The 11,663-nt window shown below is 40.2% G+C and overlaps 1 protein-coding gene across 1 annotated transcript in view; it reads left to right on the forward strand.

Annotated features, from left to right (window-relative positions):
* LOC119422991 (ankyrin repeat and SOCS box protein 5) overlaps positions 1-11,333 on the forward strand; it is a 37,780-nt gene extending 26,447 nt beyond the window's left edge. Inside the window, exons 2-6 of the mRNA XM_037690401.1 lie at positions 969-1,103; positions 8,950-9,141; positions 9,223-9,467; positions 9,665-9,743; positions 11,297-11,333. Of these exons, the coding sequence (XP_037546329.1) occupies positions 969-1,103; positions 8,950-9,141; positions 9,223-9,389 (494 nt within the window). The 3' untranslated portion in view covers positions 9,390-9,467; positions 9,665-9,743; positions 11,297-11,333. The remainder of the gene's footprint in view (positions 1-968; positions 1,104-8,949; positions 9,142-9,222; positions 9,468-9,664; positions 9,744-11,296) is intronic.
* The last annotated feature ends 330 nt before the right edge of the window (positions 11,334-11,663 follow it).

Raw genomic sequence — 11,663 nt, forward strand, 5'->3', positions numbered from 1 at the left:
CTCCTTACTTCTGCTGAGGTCACGCTGAGATGCTCTTCATCCGGTGGTGAGGTGAGTCTGGTGCTGGGTGGTCTGTTCGGGTCTTCAAAGCGTGCATAGAACTTGTTGAGGGCATCAGGCAGAGATGGGTCTTTGGGACATTGTTCACTCCTTCCTTTATAATCTGTTATGCACTTAATGCCCCTCCACATGCTCCGAGGGTCTTGTGAGATGAATTGACCCTCGATCCTCTGTGCATATGTGGCCTTGGCCCTCTTAATACCAGCAACCAGCTCTTTTCTTGTCCTACTCAGCTCCTCTGAGTTTCCAGACCTGAAGGCAGTGTTCCTGGCTTCCAGCAGGGTACGCACCTCTGCATTCAGCCAAGGTTTTCTGTTTGGGTAGCTTTTAACATATCTGATAGTGGAGACTGTGTCAGTACATGTACTAATGTAACCCAGTACTGAGGATGTGTATTGGTCAAGATCAAGCGAACCTCCATTTTCAGCAGCTTCTCTGAAAACCTGCCAGTCTGTTCGATCAAAACAATCTCTCAGTATGGGGCCACTGTCCTGGATCCAACAGTCAGCCTCCAGTTGGCAATAAGAGAGTCCAAAAAAGTTCAATCTGGTCCTCTGGACATTCAAAAAAACAAAAAACAAAACAAAGCAAAAAAATCTAGAAACGTTTCGTCTCTCATCCAAGAGACTTCCTCAGTCTGAGGTGCTGTTTTCAGCTCAGTCTCTTAAATAGAGGTCCAGAGGACGAGATTGAACTTTTTTGGATTTTTCTACCTGGATTATTGAGCATGCATCAAGATGCAATAAGAGAATGTTTTGGGCATGTTCTCAAAGCAGGAGGGAAAGATGTTCTCAACCATTTCAGTCATAATAAAGAAACACAATAAAAATATTCATACCCCAAATTTTCCCAACAGTTACTGTAACTTGTGTGTGTGTCTCTCTCTCTCTCTGTGTGTGTGTGTGTAGGTAACAGTCAGTGTGTGGACTCACTTCTGTCTCATGGAGCAGATCCAAACCATCAAGCGGTCCACCTGGGTTCTCCTCTCTATGTGAGCTGTGTTCACCAGCACACAGCCTGCTCAAAGGTTCTGTTAGCTCGAGGTGTGTGCCATTTCTTTCACCACTAAAATGTAGTTTTTTTCTGCAGTATGCTTCTTATTGTTTGTTGTAAAGAGCTGCTCAAACGATCCAGATCATTGCAAACATCTCGTCTGTAACTCACAGTTCCAACCAGTCTTCCCAGTGTGGTCAGCAGCTGTATAGATATGGCAGCCGATGGCACGTTACCATGCACTAAATGTGTTTGCCGCCCTGAGCCAAGTTCCAACAGGGCTGCCCTCGTTAACTTAAAATGGCGATGGTCTGGCCGTCAACTGGGTCCAAAAGTGTACGCTGTCTTTGCCCTGTGAAATATTCAGTAATATTCCAACAAAGTTCAGTCAGGTCCTCTGGACAGTTTCTTTTTTGTTGTTGTTGTTGTTGTTGAAACAAATGGTTGCACGGTTTCAACAACAACAACAAAAAAGAAATCGTCCAGAGGACCTGACTGAACTTTGTTGGGTTTTTGACCTGGATTACTGAGCATGAACTTTGATATTCAGTAATGTTATGTATATTAACAACATATAACATGGAACATGACCTCTCTGGTGGGGAAGGAGCCTGAGCTTGTGCGTGAGGTTGAGAGGTACCAACTAGATATAGTTGGACTCACCTCGATGCACAGCATGGGCTCTGGAACCGATCTCCTTGAGATGGGCTGGACCTTATTCTACTCTGGAGTTGCCCATGGTGAGAGGCACCAAGAATGTGTGCGTCTACTTGTAGCTCTCCGACTAAGTGTCTGTGTGTTGGAGGTTTTCCCAGTGGGTGAGAGGGTAGCTTCTCTGCACCTTCGGGTCCAGGGATGGGCTCTGACTGTTGTTTGTGCCTATTCGCCCAACGGCAGTTCAGAGTATCCGGCCTTCTTGGAGTTCTTGGCAGGGGTGCTGGAAGGTGCACCAGCTGGGGACTCCTTTATTCTGCTGGGGGACTTCAATGCCCATGTGGGTAACAACAGTGTGAACTGGAGGGGCATGATTGGGAGGAACAGCCTCTCTGATCTGAAGCTGAACGGTGTTCTGTTGTTGGACTTCTGTGCTTGTCATAGTTTGTCCATCACAAACACCATGCTCAAACATAAGGGTGTCCATAAGTGTAGGGCTGCAAGTAACGATTATTTCAATAATCGATTAATCAAGCAACTATTTTCCCCCCGATAAATCGACGAATAGGCAAAAAAACAAACAAATGTTTTAATTGTCACCTCTTTATTCCAAAATTTGACTGACGTAGCAAATTCCACAAAAAACAAGTTGCTACTTGACTATTCTGTTAGTAAAATATTGAATAATTTAAAAATAAAAAGTTAGTCACATAGTATCCTGATGCATGCTCAATAATCCAGGTAGAAAAATACAAAAAAGTTCAATCTGGTCCTCTGGACATTCAAAAAACAAGAAAACAAAAAATTTAAAAAAACAAAGCAAAAAAATGTAGAAACGTTTCGTCTCTCATCCTGAGGACTTCCTCAGTCTGAGGTGCTGTATTCAGCTCAGTCTCTTAAATAGCACCTTCTCAGAGTGGATCAACCAGTTTGCTGCTGACAACCAGAACCAGCTGATCACATGCTCAAGAAGGACCATGTGATGTGACAAATGCATGGACCAGTTTTTCTGCATCATCTTTAGATCAGATGTTTCTAATGTTAGTGATATTACGCAGGTGGAAGAAGGAGGTTCTAGTCCAGTCTACATGTGTTTTGTGGACTTGGAGAAGGCATTCGACCATGTTTCTTGGGGTACACTGAGGGGTGCTCCATGAGTATGGGATTAGGGGCCCGTTGTTACGGGCTGTTCGGTCCCTATACAAGTGGTGTGAGACTTGGGTTCCCATTGCTGGTAATAAGTCAGATCCCTTCAGGGTGGGAGATGGACTCCGCCAGGGTTGCCCATTGTCACCGATTCTGTTCTCAACTTTTATGAACAGAATTTCTTGGTGCAGCCAGGGGGCAGATGGATTCTGGTTTGGTGGCCTCGGGATTCCATCTCTGCTCTTTGATGTGGTCCTGTTGGCGTCATCGTGTCATGATCTTCAGCTCTCACTGGAGCAGTGCACAGCCGAGTGTGAAGCAGCTGGGATGAGTACCAGCACCTCCAGATCTGAGACCGTGGTCCTCAGTCAGAAAAGTGTGGATTGTTGTCTTCAGGTCGAGGGTGAGGTTCTGCCTCAAGTGGAGGAGTTCAAGTATCTCAGGGTTTTGTTCATGAGTGAGGGAAGAATGGAGCATGAGATTGGCAGATGGATTGGTGCAGCGTCTGCAGTATTGTGGACTCTGTACCGGTCTGTTGTGGTGAAGAGAGAGCTGAGCTGTAAGACAAAGCTCTCTGTTTATCAGTCAGTCTACATTCCTACCCTCACCTCTGGTCATGAACTCTGGGTAGTGACCAAAAGAATGAGATTGAGGAGACAGGACGTTGAATTTTTTTTAAAAATTATTTTATTTAGAAATGTATTAATTTCATTAAAAACAAAATAACAATATACAATAGAAAACAAAAATATGTATACAATCAAAACTAAAATGAAAGGCAGCAGAAAAAGAATAAATCTTATATCTGCCCCTTTTTTCCCAGAATATATTCAAACAAAAGTAATTTTACAAAAAAAAACAAAGCTAATTAAAAACATCAACTCAAACAAAATTTGCATATATACACATTATATTTTTCCATATTCCTTTAGAAAATTAACTTTTAACATTTTCTTGAATATGTACATAGATGTGGCAGTTTTAACATCATCCTTCAGACCAGTCCTGTTCCCTGAATTATACTAGACCGCTCCTTCAAACTGGTACGAAACCAGCGCTTCACAAACATCTGTCCCCGTAAGATAACAACCACTGTCCCTTTTAATAAAATTTACTTGGATATTTGAAGGTAGTATGTTTTTGAGAGCCTTATACATAAACGGCAAAAATATTATAATCAACCAAGTCATATAATTTTAATATCTTCAGTTTATAAAACAATGTATTTGATGGATGTCTATAATATTTTCTAGTGATAATTCTTACAGCTCTTTTCTGTAAAATAAAAATAGGATTTGTAATAGTTTTACATGCTTTAGCCCAGACTTCAGTACAGTAAATTAAGTGTGGGACAATTATTGCATTATACAACATAAACAGAGCTTTATCATTGAGTAACTCCCTCACTTTGTACAGTACTGCAACAGATTTAGATATTTTTGTTCTTAAATTATTTATGTGAGGTTTCCATGTTAGTTTTTCATCAAGGATGACACCCAGAAACTTCACCTCACTGACTCTACAAATCTCAACACCATCGACTCTAAATGGAGCATCGACACTTCTCTTATTGTTACAGAATATCATGTACTTTGTTTTATTCAAATTTAATGATAATTTGTTTTCGCAAATTCTGTCTGTATCAACTTCAAATTTGTTCTATATCTTTACCCCAACAAAGAAATCTAGTATCATCTGCAAATAAAACACATCTAAACAGTCCTGACACATTAAGCAGGTCATTTATATATAAAATAAATAACTTAGGTCCAAGTACAGAACCTTGAGGCACTCCACATGTGATGTTACAAAGTTCAGATCTTACATCATTTATTTGAACAAACTGTTTCCTTCTAAATAACTAGATACCCACTGTAATGCTCTAATACCATATTTATTTAGTTTTTCAAGAAGAATACTTTGGTCAATAGTATCAAATGCTTTCTTTAAATCAGTATAAATACTAACACAATACTTTTTTTGATCAACAGCAGTTATTTGTTCTATTAATTCCATGAGAGCCATTGATGTAGAATTTTTAGTTCTAAACCCATATTGACTGTTACTTAATAGATTCTGTTTATCAATAAATTGATCCGGTCTAATCACAAATAACTTCTCTAAAATCTTTGAAAACTGTGGCAACAAGGATATTGGTCTGTGATTGTTAATCACACGTTTCTCACCATTTTTAAAAAGAAGTATTACCTTGGCTATTTACATGTTGTTTGGAAATATTCCTGTTGAGAATGATAAATTAGATTTATTTGTAAACGGCTCAATAACATAATTCGTTATATTCTTTACAAACATCATGTCCATATCCACCCAATCGTTTTATCTTTTTCATTTATTCATTCAACCTTTATTTGGACAGGTTAATCCCCTTGAGCCTCATTTACAAGAGAGACCTGATTTCAACGAAAGAATGATGACAACAATAGACAGTTATTAAAAGGCATGCAGATTTTTTTTTTTAACAAATAGGATCACTTGTCTGCAAGATTTTTTTACAATATTCATTATTTCTTCTTTGTCAGTTCCATCAAGAAAAATACAGTTGAAACAACCCGTGACTGTATGATTCACATTTTTATCTACTTTTGGTATTTTAGTTGCGAGACTTGGGCCAACATTCACAAAATAATGATTAAATCCATTTACAATTTCATTCAGATCATGGGTTTCTTTACCATCCTTTACAAAATACTGTGGAATACCTGATTTTACTTCATGATTTTTCAGGACACTATTCATGATTTGCCACGTTGCCCTCATAGTACCATTACTTTTGTCTAATAAATCACTGTAATATTCCTTCTTATGCTTTTTTATAATCCATGCCAACTTATTTTATACTTCTTGTATCTCTCTTCCGCTCCTTTTGTTCTTCATTTCAGGAAGCACGAGTTCAAGTAGTTCTTTTTGTTACAAGCATTTCTCAACACTTTGGTCATCCATGACTTGTCATCATCTTTCTTTGTGTAATTTCTTTGCACACAATTCTTTTCATATGAGTTTCCTCTGCAGGGCAGCTGGACTCTCCTTAGAGACAGGGGGAGAAGTTCAGTTATCAGGAGAGACTCAGGGTCCGTTTACACGGCGCGTATTTTGAGTGCATGTTCTGCTGATCATCTACACGACACCAGTGCCCCCCTCTTTGAATCCAGAGGTTTCTGAACCCACCTTCCAGAGTGGAGGTTTTTCTCTGACCCCCCGCTGATGATGTGAACGTCTCCCGCTGAGGCTTCGTGTTAAACCACATGCGCACATGCACGCACGGACAGACGCTATATTTCTATCAACATGGCGGCGACACACTGCTTTCTGAACTACGACTGATGGAATATATTTTAATCTCGTAGTTAATCTACGTCAGATTACAGGTGCTGTGACCAACATCTGTGTTGGAAGAGACACAGTCTGATCCAGTTCTAATGTCGCTGTTTATAGAACGAGGCACGTGCACACGTCACGCTGCACTATAACATACTAAATGTGCTAAATAACAAGTTTAATAATAATAAACAGTATTTATCTTAAGTTTGAGATATATAATGAAGCTCTCTGGACATTATGTAATTCAAATTATGTGATTAAAATGATGCTAAACATGTTGAGTGTTACTAAAGTTGAAAATGAAGACTTCAGGTTTAATTTTCATTTTATTATTCAACACCACAAACTGTATGTCACACAAACTCTGATAATTAAACTGAACACACTATTAAAAACACGTTAACAGTAAACTGCATTAACGAACTGGACTCTTGTTTTCATCCTGGAAGTCCCACGTTGTTCATCTGGCTCGTTCAGGAAGTCACTCCTTTGATTAATGCAGATTAAATCATTGAATGGGTTGAATAAAAGAACTGAGGGGAATTTAAAAAAAATAGTTCATCCAACATCTCTCTTCGACGTCCTCCTGCAGTGCACCTGGGCCGAGCCTCGTTCAGAACCGGTCTGCCTGGTGGAGGACAGCTGCTTCTTCTTTCAGGAAAACTAAAAACTCAGTTGGTTATTTTGTAACTGAAGTAAACACAAACTAACATTATTAAGAACATTTGATTTACCTGCTGTAAAGCAGCTACTGATGATCACGGAGTAAAGTCCGACATCGTTGACTCGTTCTGGTCCACTCAGCGACCGGTGTGGAGCTGTTAGACGAAGCGGTCCCGCTTGGTGTCAAATCTGTCACTCTCATCCAAAATCCAGCTTTAACTTGTTACGTTGTTGTTAGCTGAGCTTTTAGCCCAGAGCAAAACAGTGTGCCGAGGCAGCACGCATGCGCATTAGGTGAAGGTACAAAATTCACAGCGCCATCTAATGACCCGGCATGGTAACTACAGCGGATTCAGGAGGGCGGGGGGGAATCCTCCGGATGCATGTAAACACAAAATCCGACTGTGTCAACGCGGATCTTTTCCTCTAATTAACATACGAAAAAACCTACGTTTCCCCCATCGTGTCCGTGTAAATAGCGCCTCAGAGCAGAACCACTGCTCCTCCGCATCCAGAGGAGCCAGATGAGGTGGTTCAGGCATCTGGTAAGGATGCCCCCATGGTGCCTCCCTAGAGAGGTGCTTCGGGCATGTCCAACTAGGAGGAGACCCCGGGGAAGACCAGGACACACTGGAGAGACTATGTCTCTCATTTGGTCTGGGAACACCTTGGAGTCCTCCCAGAAGAACTTGAAGAGGCTGTGGAGAGAGATGTCTGGGCCTCCCTGCTCAAGATGCTGCCCCCGTGACCCGTCTTCGGAACAAGCAGAAGATAAAGGATGGTGGATGGATGTAATTCACTGAAATGGATCAGTGTTATTACCACTGAAACGAGTCTAAAGCCGTTGTTGTTCAAGGTGTTTCTCTTCACTGCTTTGTATCGTGTTCTGAAGATGACGTTCATATTTATGTGTAGAGTTTTGTACATGAGACAACTAGTGAAAACGTAGACATGCACACATTGGTGTCAGAAGCATTTGTAGTTGGGGGGGGGGGACTGGTGGGAGGAAATTTTGAATAAAGTAGATGCCATTTCTTTCATTATTGTGTATTTTAATTAGGGGTTGAACGAGTATATAATTTTTAAACTCAACATTAACATAATAAAACCCGAGTAGAACTCGAGTATTTGATGACGTCATAGATCTCAAGATACAAAAATATATAAATAAATAAAACCGCAAAAAAAAGGTAATTATTTACAAAAAAAGACCAACAAAACATTGGGAGTGTATATTATGCTTCTACCATTTATCAAACTGCAAATAAGTCACAGGAAAAACTAATCTATTAATTTTTATTATTAAACTGCAACCGTGAAGAAACATGCAGCACGTCAAAAATGAAACTTAAACCGAACCTGGTTCTGGTGGATTGGACCCGGTGTTACACCATACTCTGTGACCTGCAACAGCGCAACACCGCCCCCTACGGTCATACGGTGGTCACATGATATGACGTCACTATGGATACTCGACGTTACATTTTTAACCTCGATAGATGTCCCAGCAATCGATGTGTAATTACTCGAGTACCCTGTTAATGCCCTAATTTTAATGTCTTTAAGTTTACATTAGTAAACGATTGAATAACTATTGTAGAGAGCAAGGCACACCCCTCCTCCCCCAGGTCAACCACTGCTCACACTAACGTGGCGCTAAGCTAGTGCGCAACATAGAAGAGGTGTCTCCCCCTCCTCCCCTGCTCTGTCAAATGACCTGGAGAAAACTGCATGTGGTGAGTTCTTGTAGGTCATCAGGAAGACCTGCAGTGGACTCAGTGGTTTGAGTATTTTCCTACTAGTCAAGCGGAATGGATTTGTTCATGTGGAAATGGCAACAGCACTGGGTGAACCAATATTTCATGGTAAATGTGGGGGGTCCAAATGAATATTTTTTAATGTGAGGGGTATACGTCCCCATCACATATAATTGTTGCGACACCTATGCATGCACAGGATGAACATGTAAAGTTCACATAGAAAGACTTGGAGTTGGACCTGCAACCTTCTTGCAGTGAGGCAGCAGTGCTGAAAAGCCCCCACCGTAGTAAGTGTGTGGTTTATTTCCTCTTGCCTTTCTGTGGTTTGATCCAGGAGCCTGTGTTAATGTGGGCCAAGGGGACGACAGCCCTTTGCATGCGGCTGTCAGGCAGGACAGTGCACGTCAGGTCTCCCTGTTACTCAACTACGGCGCTGACGTCAACCTCAGAGACGAGAATGCTCAGCGGCCCATGGATTTGGCACGTCCAGGTGAAAGGATTCAGCAGCTGCTAGCTGCGTTTCAAGGTACAGCTGCATTATTGGAGCAATATTATTTTGTGTGGAAGTTGTAGCGAGCTCTTACAGGTCACCACGCTTTGTCCCCAGTTTCACCCAGAAGTCTGTGCCACTTGTGTCGTCTTCAGATTAGAACTGTGATTGGGCGAGACAGACTGAAGCTGCTGCCTCTCCTCCCTCTGCCCTCTGTTCTCACACAGTATTTACAGCAAATGCAGGACGACGACTGGCCCACATGCAGCGCAACACTGATGTGATTCCATCTGTTCACAAGATTCATCCCACAGAACCAGAGCAAACGAGTCTCGTTCATGTACAGTACGTGCTTAAAGGATGTGAGTTATTTTGTTTTTATCACACGTCATGTTTTTAGATCAATAAACAAATGTTCACGTCAGATAAACTCGTAAATGCAAAATGCAGTTTGCAACAAATTTAAATGATCACCATTGTCAATTTCTTTAACTTTGTCATTCAAATTGTACAGCTCAGCCTGCAAAACCAAATGAGTTGTTTAATTTCTCTCCATCAGTAACGAGGAAGACACCGTTTACCAGAAGGGAATAACAACATCCAACCTGAGTGCTGAGTCACACATATTACCTGTTCAGGTGTATTACTCAGGTCTGGCCGTGTGTGTGTTTGCTACTGTGGTCACGTCATTACTGACCTGAGTTCAGCAGTCTGATGGCCTGTGCTATGAAACTGATGCCCAACATTTTTCACTCAGGTCATCTGGACAGTTACTTTTTTTGTGTGTTGAAATGTTTCTCCTTCTATCCAGAAGGCTTCATCAGTCAAGGAAACACACAACACAAAACTGATTCTTGCCCCAAACAGCTTACTCCAAAGTGAAACAAACCAGTTATGTTGGTGATAAGTTTCCTTGACTGATGAAGCCTTCCGGATCGAAGACGAAACGTTTCAGCACAAAAAAAGAAACTCCAGATGACCTGACTGAAAAATGTTGGATTGTATACCTGGATTATTGAGCATGGACTTTGTTATGAAACTGATGCAGAACCTGGTGGTTCTGGTCCTCAGGTTGCAGCACCTCCTGCCAGAGGTCAACAGAATAAACAGTCCATATTGTGGGTGTGAGTTGTCTCTTTGGTTTTGTTGGCTCTGGTGAGGCGGAGGGGAGTCTAATGATCTCTGCCATTCTCACCTCCCTGCTCAGATCCTTCCAGTCTGCAGCCGAGCAGCTTCAGTTCAGATCAATTCAGTTTATTTCTAAAGCTCCGAGTCACAACAGAAGTCGTCTCAGGGACTGAACAGAAACATTCATGTATAAAATAATAATTGAACAGAAACATTCATGTATAAAATAATAATTGATCAGAAACATTCATGTATAAAATAATAATTGATCAGAAACATTCATGTATAAAATAATAATTGAACAGAAACATTCATGTATAAAATAATAATTGAACATTATTTATCTGAGGAGCAGCTTTGAGTTTAACTCCATCACTGAATTCTCATCTTATATTTATCCTTGTAACGAGTTTTTCAGAAATAGATTTAAATTTGAATGTGATAACTGTTCTACATGTAACGAACCTGAAACAACAGAACATTTATTTTATTTCTGTCATTCTGTGAACACATTATGGAAATCCCTTCACGATCTCCTGACCATCAAATCTATGAACATAGACTCCTTCTCCGTTCAGAATATATTATATGGATATGTATCTGAAAATAAAAAAGATGAATACTTTGTCAATAACATTATCATAATATTGAAATTCTATATACATAAATGCAGATATGGCAAGTCTAAACCATTATGGTCTGTATTCAAACAAGAACTCCAGTTGTTAAAACTTTCATTAGACTGTGCTAAAAAACCACAAGTGAAAAAGCTCTGATCACCTCGCTCAGATAATAAAGCTCTCTGACAAATTATTTTAGTAATTATGTAGATTCTTAGATAAATAGTTAGTTGTTTAATTTACTGTACTATATTATTTGCAAACTCTCAAATAGTATTATTACCTAAATTTTAAGTTTATGATGGTTGATATGATAATTCGTTTTAGAATATGTTGACCTTAGGAGGTATGATTGTAGATATTTGTATATGTTTATATGTATCATTGTAATTTGAGATTGTCATTTGTTGTTCTATTTGTGTTCTTTTGTTCTGTATGTTCAGTAGATCAATAACGTTAAAAAAAAAAAAAGAACTCTCATCTTGAACAAGCATGAAGGCGACAGTGGAAAGAAAAACTCCCTCATGAGGAAGAAACCTTTAGCAGAACCAGGATCAGGACTAGAGGACCATCTGCTTCGACCGGCTGGGTTTGGTAGGAATAGATACACAATGGCAGGGCAAGAATCACATGTTAAGATAGAAACAGTATCAAATGAAAACTATTCAATTTTAACAATTAATTTAAGGAAATGAGGTCAATTTGTCCTCTAGTAGTCTAAGTCTATAGCAGCATAACAAGCCTAACTATAGGATTTATCGAGAAGTCTTAATCCCAGTCTTAAACTGGACAATGTGTCAGCCTCATGGA

Source organism: Nematolebias whitei, chromosome 16 (assembly GCF_014905685.2).
Source record: "Nematolebias whitei isolate Nwh7 chromosome 16, NemWhi1, whole genome shotgun sequence".
NCBI lineage: Eukaryota > Metazoa > Chordata > Actinopteri > Cyprinodontiformes > Rivulidae > Nematolebias > Nematolebias whitei.